At 42.9% G+C, this 16,274-nt stretch overlaps 1 protein-coding gene across 1 annotated transcript in view; it reads right to left on the bottom strand.

The window, feature by feature from the left end:
* The window catches only part of DKK3 (dickkopf Wnt signaling pathway inhibitor 3), a 45,769-nt gene extending 32,600 nt beyond the window's left edge, over positions 1 to 13,169 (bottom strand). The window contains exons 1-2 of the mRNA XM_084853840.1: positions 12,974 to 13,169; positions 10,122 to 10,356 (exon numbers count right to left, since the gene is read on the bottom strand). Of these exons, the coding sequence (XP_084709966.1) occupies positions 10,122 to 10,331 (210 nt within the window). The 5' untranslated portion in view covers positions 10,332 to 10,356; positions 12,974 to 13,169. The remainder of the gene's footprint in view (positions 1 to 10,121; positions 10,357 to 12,973) is intronic.
* Positions 13,170 to 16,274: the final 3,105 nt, after the last annotated feature.

The following is a 16,274-nucleotide window of genomic DNA, read 5'->3' as shown; positions in this document are numbered from 1 at the left end:
TCAACATTAAAAAAATGAAGATCATGGCATCTGGCCCCATCATTTCCTGGCATATAGAAGGGGAAGAAATGGAAGCAGTGACAGATTTTATTTTCTTGGGCTCCAAGATCACCACAGACGGTAACTGTAGCCATGAAATTAAAAGACGCTTGCTCCTTGGGAGGAAAGCTATGGCAAACCTAGACAGCATAGTAAGAAGCAGAGACATCACTTTGCCGACAAAGGTCCGTATAATCAAAGCTATGGTTTTCCCAGTAGTAACATATGGTTGTGAGAGCTGGACTATAAGGAAGGCTGAGCGCCGAAGAATTGATGCTTTTGAACTGTGGTGCTGGAGAAGACTCTTACGAGTCCCCTGGACTGCAAGGAGTTCAAATCAGTCAATGCTAAAGGAAATCAACCCTGAGTGCTCATTGGAAGGACAGATACTGAAGCTGAAGCTCAAATATTTTGGCCACCTATTGCAAAGAGAAAAATCACTGGAAAAGACCCTGATGCTGGGAAAGATTGAAGGCAAAAGGAGAAGGGGACAGCAGAGGATGAGATGGCTAGATCGCATCACCAGTGCAATGAATATGAACTTGAGCACACCCCGGGAGAGAGCGGAGGACAGGAAGGCCTGGCGTTCTATGGTCCATGGGGTCACGAAGAGTCGGACATGACTTAACGACTGAACAACAAATCCCTAATCTCTGGTGTAGGTTGTTTTTTGTTTGTTTTCTTTGTGCTTCCACATAAATTCATGGAATTTGGGGACCTAGCAGGCCCTATGGAGCTGACTGAACCTACCAAATTTCAGATAGGTCCAATGGCTTTTGTGCTAGCCATGCATAAAGTTTCCTTTTCTCAAAGTCTAAAACAAAAAGTAAAAACTCTCAAGTCACCCAGGGGATTAGAGATCCTAATCAGAAGGTGTTTAAGGTGACCATTAGGAGGTCACTATCCCTTTTGCAGCCAAAGCTGGAGAAGCTCTATAAAGTCAGTAAAAACAAGACCTGGAGCTGACTGTGGCTCAGATCATGAGCTACTTCTTGCAAAATTTTGGCTTAAATTGAAGAATGTAGGGAAAAGCACTAAACCATTCAGGTATGATCTAAATCATATCCCTTATGAATATACAGTGGATGTGAGGAATAAAGGGATTAGACCTGATAGACAGAGTGCCTGAGGAACTATGGACGGAGGTCCATAACATTGTTCAGGAGGCAGCAACTCAATCCATCCCAAAGAAAAAGAAATGCAACAAAGCAAAGTGGCTGTCTGATGAGGCTTTACAAGTCGCTGAGGAAAGAAGGGAAGCAAAAAACAAGGGAGAAAGGGGAAGATATATCCAACGGAATGCAGAGTTCCAGAGAATAGCAAGGAGAGACAAGAAGGCCTTCTTAAAGGAACAATGCAAAGAAATCGAGGAAAACAACAGAATGGGAAAGACTAGAGATCTTTTCAAGAAAATCGGAGATCTCAAGGAAACCTTTTGTGCAAAGACTGGCATGATAAAGGACAAAGAAGGCAGGGACCTAACAGAAGCAGATGAGATTAAGAAGAGCTGGAAAGAATACACAGAAGAACTCTACAGGAAAGATCTGAATGTCCCTGATAGCCATGATAGTGCGGTCACTGAACTTGAGCCGGACATCCTCGAGAGTGAAGTCAAGTGGGCCTTAGGAAGCATTACTAACAACAAAGCTAGCGGAGATGACAGTCTTCCAGCTGAGCTATTTAAGGTCCTAAAAGATGATGCTGTTAAAGTGCTGCACTCAACATGCCAACAAATTTGGAACACTCAACAATGGCCACAAGACTGGAAAAGGTCAGTTTACATTCCAATTCCAAAGAAGGGCAATGCCAAAGAGTGTTCAAACTACCGTACAATTGCACTCATTTCACATGCCAGCAAGGTTATGCTCAAAATCCTACAAGCTAGGCTTCAGCAGTATGTGAACTGAGAACTACCAGAAGTACAAGCTGGGTTTCGAAGAGGCAGAGGAACTAGAGATCATATCGCCAACATTTGCTTGATCATGGAGAAAGCAAGAGAATTCCAGAAAAACATCTATTTCTGCTTCATTGACTATGCTAAAGCCTTTGATTGTGTGGATCACAACAAACTGTGGCAAATTCTTAAAGAGATGGGAGTACCAGACCACCTTACCTGTCCCCTGAGAAACCTGTACGAGGGTCAAGAAGCAACAGTAAGAACCCGACATGGAACAACCGATTGGTTCAAAATTGGGAAAGGAGTACGATAAGGCTGCATATTGTCGCCCTGCTTATTTAATTTATATGCAGAGTACATCATGAGAAAGCCGGTTTGGCTGAATCACTGGAAAAGTCACTGGAAAAGACCCTGATGCTGGGAAAGATTGAAGGCAAAAGGAGAAGGGGATGGCAGAGGATGAGATGGCTAGATAGCATCACCGATGCAATGAATATGGACTTGAACACACTCCGGGAGAGAGCGCAGGACAGGAAGGTCTGGCGTGCTATGGTCCATGGGGTCACGAAGAGTCGGACACGACTGAACAACTGAACAACAACAACTCTAAGTATGACTACATCTGGATCTAATCCATTAACAACACTTTACCTGAGATGTACCTGCACAAATTCCAGGGAGCTCTTTCACATGGAGCATGTGTACTTAATCATTCTTCTTTGCTTTATATAACATTTCATTGCATTGTGCTCCTAGAACACACCTGCAACCCTATTGCGTAGTTTTACCTGGAGTGCAGTTCCTCCTCCCACCGCCAACACATGCACAAATTGCCAGCATGGAGACGTAAACTGGATTGGGACCCTAGCATAGAAGTAGGGGGCTTTAACTCCTTGCTTCCTAATTTGTTTCCAATCCAGACTGAGAGCCCTACCCTGGCAATTTGTGTGGGGTGGCTGGGGTGGGGGACTGTACTGAACTACATAGTTAAGGTCAAGTATAGATTGGCCCTAACATAGCTGTGAGTTCTGAAGTAAGTATTTCATTCCACATCAGAGGTGAAGTGAACTGGTAGGCTTTATATGACTCCTATCAAAGCTCTGTTTTGCAGCCTGTGGACTCTCCATCACATAACTTCCATTACACTGGGCAGTATCCAATGGTGCTGTTGCACAAGCAGACCCTCCCACCAATTCCACTGCACAAGCAGGAACCACCACTTGCACAACAGATTTAATGCTTCCTATAAGAAACCTTGGAATGAGCAGAAATGCTCGTTTCTGGATTGGGACAGGTTGGCAGAGCTCCTTTATGCGAGCTCCACTAACCTGCCCTTTTCCAGAAATGAGCATTTCTGGTTGCTCCCAGAAGCACTAAATCTCCGTTGCGCAAGCAGCGAGTCTTGCTTCCAGAATAGAATTGGTGGGGGCACAGCACCCCATCGGATACTGCTTTTTTTTGTTGTTAGTTCTTAACGATGCAAAGAAAAGCTTGAAGATGACATTTTTCATGTTTTGAGTTCCCTGTTCTACACTTTTAATTAAAAAAACAGGCTGTAATCATGACAACTTAGTAAACCTCGAGTATTTTCTTACAAGCTAGAACTGCATCCTCAAAACATCTGATGGAGTGGTCTGTAGTCCATGAAAACATATGCCAGCCTCCCCCAATTGGATGTCCTCCAGATGTACAGCTCCCACTAGCCCCAGCCACCATGACCAATAGTCAGAGATGATGGGCAGTATAGTCCAAAACATCTGGAGAGCACCAGGTTGGGGAAGATTGGCTTATGCCATAATAAATGTGTTAGTCTTTAAGATGTCACAAGACTGTGGTGTTTTTACTGAAACAAACGAACATGGCTATTCCTCTAGAAATCCTGAAACGTACACATTATACTGGCGAGCTTGCTTCCAGAAACAATTCAAAGTGCTGGTTATGACTTACAGAGTTCTAAATGGCTTGAAACAAAGTTACCTGCAGGACAGCTTCCTCTCTTATAAGCCTGCTCTATCTTTCAAATAGGTCCTTCTCTCTCTCACTCCAGTATCTCAGGCACAAGAAAGCCCAAAATCCTTCCCTAGAGAGGTTTGTTTAGCCTTTTCCTGTCAGGCAGACTTTTGAAATGTATTTATTTAGACAGGCCTTTGGCCCTCTACCTCATTTGTCTTTATTTATGGCTTGTCATAATATGTTTTAATGTACCTTCTGTTAGTATCGTTGATGGTTGTACTGGCTTTATTTTATTGATAGACTTTTTTTTTTAAATGTCAGACTTTAAAATGGTTTATTATTTCTTGTATTATTATTACTGTTAGCTGCATTGAGTTCTATACGCAGAAAGGCTCTATATAAATTAAAATAGATAATTCCCATTTTTAATTTCACATCAGTGCCATCATTTTCAATATGGTTCCATTCTGTAATATTCTTAAGATAGGTATTACTTACTCATAGTGTGCAAGCCCATTTTAGGGCTGTTATTGGACAATTCATTTCAAAGCAAATTTACACAAATTGTGCGCAAAAGGCTAAACATCCCGTAAAGAGTATAAAAAGTTGGATCATATAAAGATGCATGAATCAGTAATTCAGTTGTAGCACTGAACACTAATACATTTGAATAAACATTGTAACTGCTACAGTGCACATATTCCATTAGCAAGCTTAAACAGGACGCAAATCAAAAGTTATGAACTAGAAACTATCACTTCAGATTATGCTAATGGAAGGTTTAAAAAGTGTAAAAAGCCAAAGGGCTGGAATCAACATCATGCAAGTGTCCGCTAGCACAATGGGACTTCTCCATCCTCTCCTCACTCCAGCAGCCTCCTGCAGGGGCAAGGGTCCCCCAACCCTCTGGAGCAGATTAGGGGGTGCATGGGGGGGGGCTTCAGGAGGGGAAATTTGTTCCACCAGTAATTTCTCTTCCACTGGTGGAACAGTATCACTGGATCTACCCAAAGTGTTTTGTGAGCACAGATTGAAAGTGTTAAAGGTAGAACTTTTAATCAGACTATCTTCTATCTTACAGTTTAAGGGCGCAATCCTATGCATGTTTAGACAGGAAAAAAAGTCCTAAAACTCCCAGCATGGCTGGCTACAGCCTGCTGAGAATTGTAAGACTTTTTTTGTCTAAACATGCATAGGACTGTGCCCTGTGATTTAATCCATCTAATGTTAACAAAATCCCCTTCAACTATGTAATAAGAAGGAGAGAGATAGTGTTTATCAGATATGGGAAAAGGGTTATTGTTGTTCTCTCTTATCCTAGGAAATATTGAAGAGTGGGAGAGGAATGGCAATGATGTCCAGGATTTCTGCAGCAGAATGAAAAGCCATAGCAGAAACAAGTCCTTCAGTTTTTAACACATGCTGGAAAACAGGCCCACTGATTTCAGTGTCATTTATTTCCAAGTGGTGCAGGGTGCCAAGAAGAGAAAGCAGGGCAACAAAGATCTGTCACCACAGTATCAGTAGAGAATACTTTTGAGAGTGCCAGAAGCTGAAGTCTCACAGAAATAGTTTATAGATACGAAGACTTTTACAAAATGATGCTGTGCTTCTGGCACGTACTCAATGCCTATTGCCTGAAACGAGGTGCCAAGGGTCAACTACGCCTGGACATCATGTCTTCTGATATGGACATGCTTTTGCTTAATCACAGATGTGTGACTATTAGTTGCTTCCAGATGCAGAGATAGAGAAGACACGCTCCATACAGTCAATGGTATTTGTCACTGCATATATTCCCCTACTAGAGACAAACTTTAGGCTGAATCTGGGCTACAATAAGCAATGCATGTACTTTGAATATTAAAGACTTGATCTATGGATGAACTACCTCCAATCTAGACTTCACAGAAGCAATGCCATTCTGAAAGTATAAGTTGCTAGTATTCAGCACAAAGAAAACTGCATTCTTTTCAGACTCTCAGGAAAAATAAATTTGAAACAGCTGGATTACTCTCAGCTATACAAACAAAAACCTTGTTCTCTCCCTCCCCTTCCCCTTCATGAATACTGAACTCCACAAGACAGCCTAATAGCTTTTTTCACCCCAAAATTGCATGCATTTATCAAAAGAGAGAAAAATCTGGTCCTAAAAATAAAACAGCAGTCCTTTGCCCTCTTTTCTGCTCCCTTCCCAAACACAAGCTGATTTTAAAACTCAAGATATTGTTTCTTCCATGCTTCTTTGAATTGTGGCCAATGTGAAAATGAGGAAACAGACAACATGGACATGGAACCTTAAAACAAACATTTCTTTTAAGAAGCCCAGTTATAAACAATTGAACTGACTGGTAAGCATGCAATGGTAGACAGGCAATTCCTAATGAAGTAGGAAAGAGGGAGGGGACAATCTAAATCTGGAGAAACAAACATCATGATACTCTCTCAAACAGAACAATTATTTCAACTCAATATTGTATTGGTGGGGGAGGATTCCCAAACCCAGAATCATAAACAGTGGACAATGAGCAGGGATTTTAAGGCAACTATTCAGTAAGATCTTTTCCAGTCAACTCCTAGCACAACTAATGCGCAGTGGTTGCGCATTTGCTGTGGGAAGCAACGGAGCAGTGCCTTCCAATAAGAGAAGCACTTCTATTGCAGGGTTACTACATTTTCCCAGTGACAAAATGTGTGGGAACAAGTGTGTTTTCATGTTCTTTAGTTAATATATCAATTGCATATGAAACATAGTGGCATGAATATAATCGGTAGCAAGTTGCTGAACTAGTGCAAAAACAACTACTAAAAAGTAAAACTTCAGTCCATGCCCATGCCATCTGTGAACCAACCAGTTCCTTGCTCATATAAACATAAGAAAAAGTGACATCACCTCAAGGCCACTCTTTCATCCTGCAAACAACATCCCTCCCTGCCCATCAGGTCATGGATCTTTTTATTTGCATCGCAAACATATGCACGTCTATGCCCTTCCCATTGTGTTTGATAGGTAAAATAGGGGTTATATGAAGCAGTAACATCTAGGCTACATTGTTCCCAGGACTACATGTATTTCAAGCAGCCATCTCTAGGTTTCCCTTCAGTTTTTGCACAAACTTTCTTTTGATAGGTGCATTAATTCCCATGGTCTTAAAAGAGGACATCCAACCAATTTTATCAAGATGTATGAACAGATCACACAAATCAGTGTATTCCCCAAAAACTATGGTAAGCCCGCCTGGTGCAGAATAGGAGGCCCCCTCTTCAGCCCTGCAGGACACAGCTTCCCAAATTTAATAGTTGCGGTGAGCAAGTTCCTCCCTTGCACTAGGGCTATTCTCAGTCATAATTTGGTGTGAATGGGATACACTAGTGCAAGTGTGAATGCAATACTACACTTGGGGCCATATCTATAAAGCAGGGAGGGGATGTGTGGCTCTCCAGATGTTGGCAGACTACAACTGGTCATGCTGGCTGGGGTTGATGGGAGTTGAGAGTCCAACATCTGGAGGATCACAAGTTCCACATCCCTGCTATACAGGCCTGTTTACTTACATGCTACATTTTTCATCACCATTTCATCTTATCTTCAGTAGCTCAGACATGAACACACTATGGCCATTTTTTTAAAAACTGCTTTAAACTGAAGGGAACTCAAGCATCAGAAGCACAAGGACTTTCTACAGGACTGTGTAAACACATCTCCAAGATGTCCCTGCACCAGGAAACTATGCACATGCTCTGAACATCCTATGCTAGGTGATGTGGGAGATCCAGTGTTTAGGCTTTTAAAAAAAAAATAAAACAGTTTCAGGAGAAGCAGCATGCATTGGATTGGGGCTGCACATTTGAGGGGGGAGAGGCTAATACTCTCCCCTGTACCTTTTCCCCCAATCTAACCTTCTTCCCCTCAAGTTGCCATTTACCCTGCTGGGGAAAATATACAAGAACCCACATGGCACTTGTAAGTTTTTCCCCACTGGGCAATTTGCACCTGTCAGGTTCCAGAAAGACAGACCTGGACAACAGCATGGAGGAAAGAATAAACACTTCTCTTCCCAGCTGTATAGCCCAATACAATTTGGGAGCCTCCAGAGTGGCTTTAATTAAAAACCTCACAGAAGCCCTTGTTCATAGATCTCCCATATCAAGTTTGGTTTGGCCCTAATGTCCTTTTCCCCAGTCAAGAAACAGCTCTGGCCATTTGCTACTGTAATGATATATCACTAACACTGCTAGAATATTTCCTTGGGGTGGGAGGAAAGAAAGAGCAGATTACTAAACCATATTTCTCTTCTATACTAGCAAAGCCACAAAAAAGCCACTTAGAAATTTCCAAAACTGAAATGTAGTGTAAAAATGCATATAAAATGTAAATTAGGCTATACAGCAAGCCTGCCAACAGGTTTCTTGTTTTAAGAAGCAGACCAACATCTTTCCACGTTTACAGATCTTATACATCATGAAATTAGCAGTGGGGAGTACCCATCTTGGGATGCCTAGACAGCAGTTTTTCAATATGCGAAATACAATAAAGAGCTGCAGAAAATCCTTCATATTATTAAAATGTCTAATGAGGCTGAGAAAGAAGTTCAAACTACACCCCACCCTAACATTACTGGCCAGAAGACACATATGCAATGCCAGGGAAAGAAAAGTGGAATAGGAGTAGCAGCTAAAGTACCCGCCTTTGTGCAAAGTGAAAGCAGAGATTTGTAGACGACAGGAATGGGGCCTAAAGCCTGCTGTTTCTGAGGTCTGCACCTGGATTCATGTGAACAAAAATGAATGGCTTCTTTGTAAGAGAACTGCAGTGTTCATGGAGTGTGCATTTTAGAATTATGGCTGCTGTCTTATTCTCTCCTATTCTCCCTTGCCCCCCTAATTCTGGCTCAGGCATCTACTATTATGTTAGACTAAGAGATGCTGTTAGATTCATTGAAACTATTCTGAAGGGTTTTTTAAAGTTACTGCTGCTTATACAGCAAAATATTTTATATAAGGCACATTGGACACAAAAACAGTTCAAATGGCTGGGCTTCTCACAGGATAGAAAGTGTTGGAGGTGCAACAGGTTGTAGCCTAATCTAATTAATATGATCTCGAGTTACCCAAGAGAGATGCCTTTCTGGCTTGAAGTCCTAACCAGGATTGACATGGTTCTGGAAACCCCACTCAATGTAAAAGATCCCCATACCTTACTGGGGTATATTCTGGGCAAATAGGACTTGGCAGAGGAGCACGCTGCATTGTTTGGTAAGGCTACGCTACTGTATTACTCTACAACACTGGAAAGCAAATAAAACCCCAAATATATAAAATCGGATTCAAGATCTGTTGACTTTAAGCCATCCATGAAAAAGTATATTACTGAAAGAAAACAAACTCCAATTAACATGGGGACATTTTCTTGAATTATATGATCCACTTGAGTAATATGATCCACTGCAAAACCAGGCACGCAATGGGATGTGCATGACACAGATCTTTTATTTTTCTATGTAACTATTTAATTAACCAATTTTTGTTTAATGAATTTACTTATATGCATGACACTTTTATTCTCTAAACACAGGGTGATATGAAGAAGGGAAGGGGAAACTTAAAGGAGAGGGAAAGGGAACAGGAGGGGGAAGGGTTTGCTGTTCGTATTGTGTGGGGAAATAAAAAAATGTAATGAATTGTTAACAAAAAATATGTCCTGCAGTAGGAACTCCTCCACCACTCACATAACAGTGAAATAAAGTGAATCAAAGAGCAATAAATGAGTTGCTGATGCTGGTGATATTGAAAGTTGGAAACAGCACAAAACAAATTCAGTGTCCCAGTTGGTTCCATCCTAAAACACTCATTACCCAGATGAGTGGCTCAGAAAAAAACAACCTATTAACAAAGGCATAATGCATTCGAGAGCACATCTACCCTGACCAGATTGGTTCTGTTCTTGACAAAACTTCCACCTTTTAGGGAACTCTATGTTGAGTATCCCTCATGTTTTATCAGGTTTCCATTTGATCAACCCAAGCACATCCCTTACTGCTAGTACTCAAATATTATAAATTATTTTAGTAACTCTGGTACTAAGTTTTGTCATTTTGTTTGCCACAACTCTGAACCCAGCAATGGCACTAAGATTCATCCCCAGGCTAACACAGAAGGTAAACCCTCACCCCAACATTCAGCTTTTATCCAGAACTATACAGACTGATTTGATTTGGAGGGGGACTCCCACCTCTTTGACTGCATTCCTCAGCTTGTACTGAGTATCCTCCATCAGCTCTTCTACTTCACGGAACATTTCGTTCAGACTGGCTTCATCCCTGGGAAAGCTTAGAACTATGTCCTCTGGCTGCTCTTCTCCACCACCATCTGAAGCAGGAGCTGTGTGCACCATTCCAAAAAGGAGGAGAAGGAACAGGAGTCTTGAGTGAAGCAGGAACATCCTCAGAACTGCCTTGACCAAGTCCCTGCAAGCAAAGGCCAAAAAGGAAAAAACTGAGCCTGTTTTTAGACAGAGGGAACACATTCCTCCAACTTCCTATGCCAATTCCTCATTAACAGATAGGAAAATTCCTCTGCTGAAGGTGAACAGGATTACAGGTTAGAGTTGTAGAGCTACATTCTATCTGGATGCCTTCTAGTCCAACCTCTTACATAAAGGCAGGAACCATTAATCCAGCTAGCTACTGTTAGTAGAACTGCTATTTTAAATAGAATCTAGTGGCTCCTTGAAGACTAAACGGAAGCGTACAAGTAGGGCCTGCAACAAAATGTTGCAGTGTTGAATGCTCCTTTTCAGGATTCCAGCCACGCCTTCTTCTACAGTATGCCAATCCATTCACCCTCCCACCTGGTTTTCCATTTTTTCCTCCCAACAGTCAGACTGACATGGAGCAAGCTCAGCCTTCATCTGGCCATTTCTGAGGTCCCCACCTCCTTAGACTTTTCTTCCCCCTAAATATTTTTGTATGTCTGCAAATTCGGGGGTTCCCTTCCAAGCCTGCCAATACCTCCCTCTTGTGCATGGTTGGTGCCATTTAGCTACATAAGCACTGGTACTCACATCTGAACTTGAGAAATAGATGTTATGTTCATGCTTACTTGGCATAAGCTTTCAGGGACCAGATTCAACAGATCAATTGGGCTCTGGTCCACAAACATATGCCACAATAGTTACATTTAAAATGCCACTGAATTTTGCTCTGGTTTTTTTTTTTGCTTTTGCTGCACCAGAGTAAAACAGCCACCATTCTGGAATTTGACTGCTATTTTACATTTTATTTAGCTCCAGTGCTAGGTGCTGTATTCAGGGCTGAAATAATACAGCTCCCAGCCAGAGACTTAAAATCTAGAGACTACTTCCACAGATATGGTAGCAGTGATAGATTTTCAACACAGAGATGTCCTCCAGCTCACAAGCTGGGCAGTAGCAGGATATGCACCAGACTACCTGCAACAGCTACAATACCTGTGATCAGAGCAATTCCAAGAAGAGATGTCATTAAACTGCTGCAGTTAGAACACCAGACCCTTCCACATTTCCAGCTCAAACACCTCTTTCCCCTATGAACGTGGGCTATTGTGACTGCCTGCAAAGCCATTCATGTCTAGGAAATGTGCTGCTGCCACATATGTGAACAAACCGTAAATCACACCCCAATCCAAAAACACATTTGCTTGGAAGGTTGTCTAGGATTTAATTTTTGTTAGGGCATCTACCAAACCCTATTAAACACATGGCATCTGTTTAATGCCAGCATTTAATCCTAGAATTTGTGAAGAACAGATCACAGTATGCCTGAACAAGTTCAGACTGCATTTCCCTTACCAACTATGCAGAGAATACCCACCCACATCATGGATTAGAGAAAGTACCTCCAAATGAAAAGGTGCTGCTACAGAGACTTGGGCCAAAGCACACACTTTTCTAGAAATTAAGCACTATTAATTCCTACGGGAGGACACTGGAATATTCCTTCAAGTAAAAGTTGTTTTGGACAGCAGTCTTCATGGGACAAAGGGGGACACAGCTTTAGGTGACAAGAATGGGGTACTCTTCTCCCAAGCTGCATCGAACTTGAGGCTATAGTGATGGCTTCATTAGAACTGCAGCAGCACCTACCAAATGTAACAGAATGGCAGATGTAACAGAAAATTAAGCATTGAAGTTAGCTCACTAAAAATACATATTGCAGTGGAAACAACTAAGAGTCCTGCGGCATTCTAAAAACTAACACATTTATTCTAGCAAAGATTCCGTGGACACTGTCCACTTCATCCGATGCATGCCATGTTGACCTCAAATTGGCAGTTCTCTAAACAATTTGAGTTTAACACTCCATGCATCAGATGAAGCAGGTCATAGTCCACAAAAGCTTAATCCAGAATGAATGTACCACAAAACTCAGGGTTTTTTTTAGCTGCAATGCTCTGGATGTTGCAGTGGGACATCACGAACCCACATATGTACTCTGCTAAAAGAGCCTGGCAGATATTGAGCAACAGCAAGATGGTTCATGCTGGAGAAGTCTGCCACATATTATTGGGGGCGGGGGGAAGAGTAGAAGGACTCACTAGATCAGCCTTCCCCAACCTGGGGCCCTCGAGATATGTTGGACTGTAACTCCCAGCATCCCCCAGCCAGCCAGTAGTCCAACACATCTGGAGGGCGCCAGGTTGAGGGAGGTGCAATAGGCTAACCATGCATTTCCGCCCACCCAGCCCTAATAAGCACAGAGGCTCGGAGCTCTCAATCCAGCCTTTACACTCCCGAGTCTGAGAATCTCCTTCCCGATCCTACCACAACGTTAACTCGAAAGCAAGTCCTGCCGAGTTCACCCGGGCTCAGTGGGTGAAATCCAACCGAAGTCCTACTTAGAGTAGACCCACTGAAATGACCTCATGACTAACGTAAGTCTCAGTCATTTCAGTGGGTCTACTCTAAGTAGGGCTTGGGTTGGATTTTACTCTTTCTTCCCGCGTCAGCGCGCACAGGGTTCCACTATGAGCCGTCCTCTGACGCCGCCCGCGCCCGGATATCGGCTTCTTCCAGAGCCCAGCGCTCCTGCCCTGTCCCGCGCGTACCCTTCACTGCAAGCCCCGAAGATCCCGGTCTCCCGCCGTCCGGTAACTTCCTTGAGCTGCCCAGGCAAGCGCGTGCGGAGCGCGGGACGGCCTGCTGCCTGTCTTCAGCCGGTACCCGGTGCCTGCCTGCAGAGGCGAGGGATGCTTTGCCGCCGCCTCCTTTCCGCTACTGTTGAAGCGACCCGTCCTCGGACTCAGCAATCTTCACTTCAGCGCCGCCTCAACCCAACAAAAGCAGGCGGCGGCGGCGCAACATTCGCCGCTATTGGCTATAGCGCAAGGGAAGCCAACCACGCGCCAGGAGACAACAACGGGTGAGGAACGGAGGAGGAGGCGCCAGGTGGACGGAGGGTGAGGGGCCAATTGGCAGCCCCGCTTCCACCCGCCTCGTGCCCACGTTGATTAATTGGTGAGGGGCTGAGGTGGGGGACGTCATGCGGGAGGAAGGTTGGGCGCGCGCGCGGCGCTCCGGTCACTGCAATGGAGCACGCGCCATCCATGTGGCACGAGAGGGACCTGGGATTGGAAGGCCAATGCGGGGGGGGGGGGCGGGGGAGGTCAAGGAAGGTCGAGAAAGAAAGCAGCCCTGGCCTGTAGCCATGTTCTTGCCAGAAAGTCTCGTTGGTGTGAATGGGTTGTACTGCTGAGTTAGTGCCTTACATTGCATACTTCAGTGTTTACCTCAGGCGCAAGATGTGTGGGTAGGAAGGGAACGTGACCCAACACGCAAATTAATATTTGAGGCTCGAACAAGTGCAACCCTGTTTGATCCAGGTTTACTCAGAAGTAAGCGTTATTGCGTTCAATGGGACTCTTTTGCAAGTAAGCGTGCATAGGATTGTACACTTAAAATAGCTTCTGAACCTGGGCTAAAAGCAGGTTTGAGGTCCATAGGTCAGGCCAGAAACGTTTTTATGTCAAACCTGGCACCTGTGTAGAACTGTTGCTCAGAATACCAGAGTAAATTCACTACTGCAGAGATTATGTTGCCTTGCATATTTTTGAAGATAATTTAAATACGAAGAGAAAGGTAGAATTCCATGAGCCTGAGCTTCATGGAATTCGAAGCTGCTATTGGCTATGATTTGCTGTAGATGCAGACTGGTGTTGGTCCAAGCCATTTTACCATTTCTGTGGAGAAAACTCTGTATACCTTGCATTGAAAGCCAGAGTGGAGGATAGTTCCATTTTAGACCAGAAGTGCCAATAAGGTTTGAAATGGTTTCTAACTTTTCCTGCCTCAGGTTTTGAAGTGAACAGGAAAATGTAACATTCTTAAAGGATTTTTAAGTAGACTAGTACCACCTTTTTCTACATGCCACTCAATTGTAGATCTTTTTCGAATTCAGTCAAAATGAACTAATATGACATGAAAGATGTCAGAGAATCACATGGAGTTTATGTTGCCAGGGGTTGTGACTGAAAATTTTAGTTGTACAGTAGTTTATTACTATATGTGGTAACAGATGTACAATAAATTATATTTGAATAAGGCTCTATGTTGTTACAGCATAGAGCCTTGTTCAAATATAATTATAGCATACAGGAACTTCCATATCCCACCTGATATTTGCACAACATTTAGTAAGAAGTTTCTGTTACGTGCTTGAAATGTGGATCTTCCAGAACAACCAAAATAATTACTTTCTCTCACTGTTCCTAGAACTGTAGCTTGCTGCAAGATCTCCTGAAGTTCACTGGCTTGCTCTTTTAAAAAAAAAAAAGGAGAAAAAGCTAGCTTCTGGTGGGCATAAAAACAGAATGGGCAGACAGAGTAGTGAGTCACCCATTATGTACTGCAAGAGCTATGCAATTAACTGCAAGGAAACATTAAACCTCTGAATCATTTTCTGTCTCCCAGACCATGGAAACCTGGCAGTTCACACATGGACATAAGAAAACGTTTCTCTCTACATGTGATTTTTAAATATGGAGAATTTTGACCCCAGCTGTTTTTAAAGTGCCACAAAGAGTTATGAAAGTATTTTTATGTATTTTAATGAACTTAATCACTTTCAATAGCCCATGCAAACAGAATTCCCATTCTAATGTTCAAACTGATTATTACTATTATCAACCTCTGTTGTCTATTTTGATGTGCAACATGCTCTACAGTTATTATGCCATCATTCATCTTCATGATATTCTGTAACATAGGTAATTAAGGTTGCAATTCTGTGCATGTTTAGAAATGCTGGGAGTTGTAGGACTTTTTTCTGTCTCAACATGCAGAGGTTTGTGCCTTAATAGTATCTTTTTACAGAGGGAGAATGAGAGGCAGAATGAATGAATGTAGTGTCCCATCCCACCAACAGGTGGCGTAAGATCAACAACACATATTTCAGTGTAAATAAGAGTCACAGTGAGCACCATAATAATCATTGTCAGTGCTAATTTAGAATTGGCAACCAGGGGAAATTAGTGCAATCAACAAATAGAGTTCATTCCTAAGCTAGGAGTTAAATCAAGGGAAGGACCATAGCTTAGTAGCAGAGTTCATGCCTTGTATGCAGAACAGTCCAGTTCAATCCGCAGCATCTCCAAGCCTCCAGGTAGACCCTGTCCAAAAGCCTGCTGCCAGTCAATGTAGCCAAAACTGAGCTAGATGGACCAATGATATGATACAGTATAAGGCAGCTTCCTGTGTTCCTAAAACAGGCCTCTTGTTACTTACATCCAGCTTTCTAACCACTGGAGAGCCAGTGTGGTGTAGTGGCAAGAGTGTTGGACTAGGAGCTGGGAGATCCGGGTTCTAGTCCCCACTCGGCCATGGAAGCTCACTGGGTGACTTTGGGCCAGTCACAGACTCTCAGCCCAACCCACCTCACAGGGTTGTTGTTGTGAGGATAAAATGGAGAGGAGGAGGATAATGTAAGCCTCCTTGGGTTCCTTGCAAGAGGAAAATAGGTGGGGTATAAATGCAATAAATAAATAAATAAATATGCCACACTGAAAAGGCACCTATCACCTTTATGCTGTGTTTCTGAAATTCCGGAAGCATTAGGCTGGCTGCTATTGAAAACAGTATCCTGTACTACATAGACACTGACATGATCCAGCAAAGAAATTCATTCATCTGCATTCATGATCTTACATTCATCCTGCATTCATCTAAGGCTGTGATCCCAAGCACTTTACTAAGGATTTCCATTTCTAAACCCAGGTAAGCCTTGAAGCATTACAGCAACACCATGGGAGCTGTTTTAATGTGGATTCATGATTTTTTGAATTTATTTTATTGTTACATTTGTATCCTGCCTTTTTGCCTCCAAGGAACCTAAGGTGGCTTACTTGGGCCTCC

The sequence above is a fragment of the Heloderma suspectum genome, chromosome 1, assembly GCF_057233095.1.
Source record: "Heloderma suspectum isolate Gila_16-S chromosome 1, 16-S_ref, whole genome shotgun sequence".
Lineage (NCBI taxonomy): Eukaryota > Metazoa > Chordata > Lepidosauria > Squamata > Helodermatidae > Heloderma > Heloderma suspectum.
This window is presented reverse-complemented; position numbering and strand designations above follow the sequence as displayed.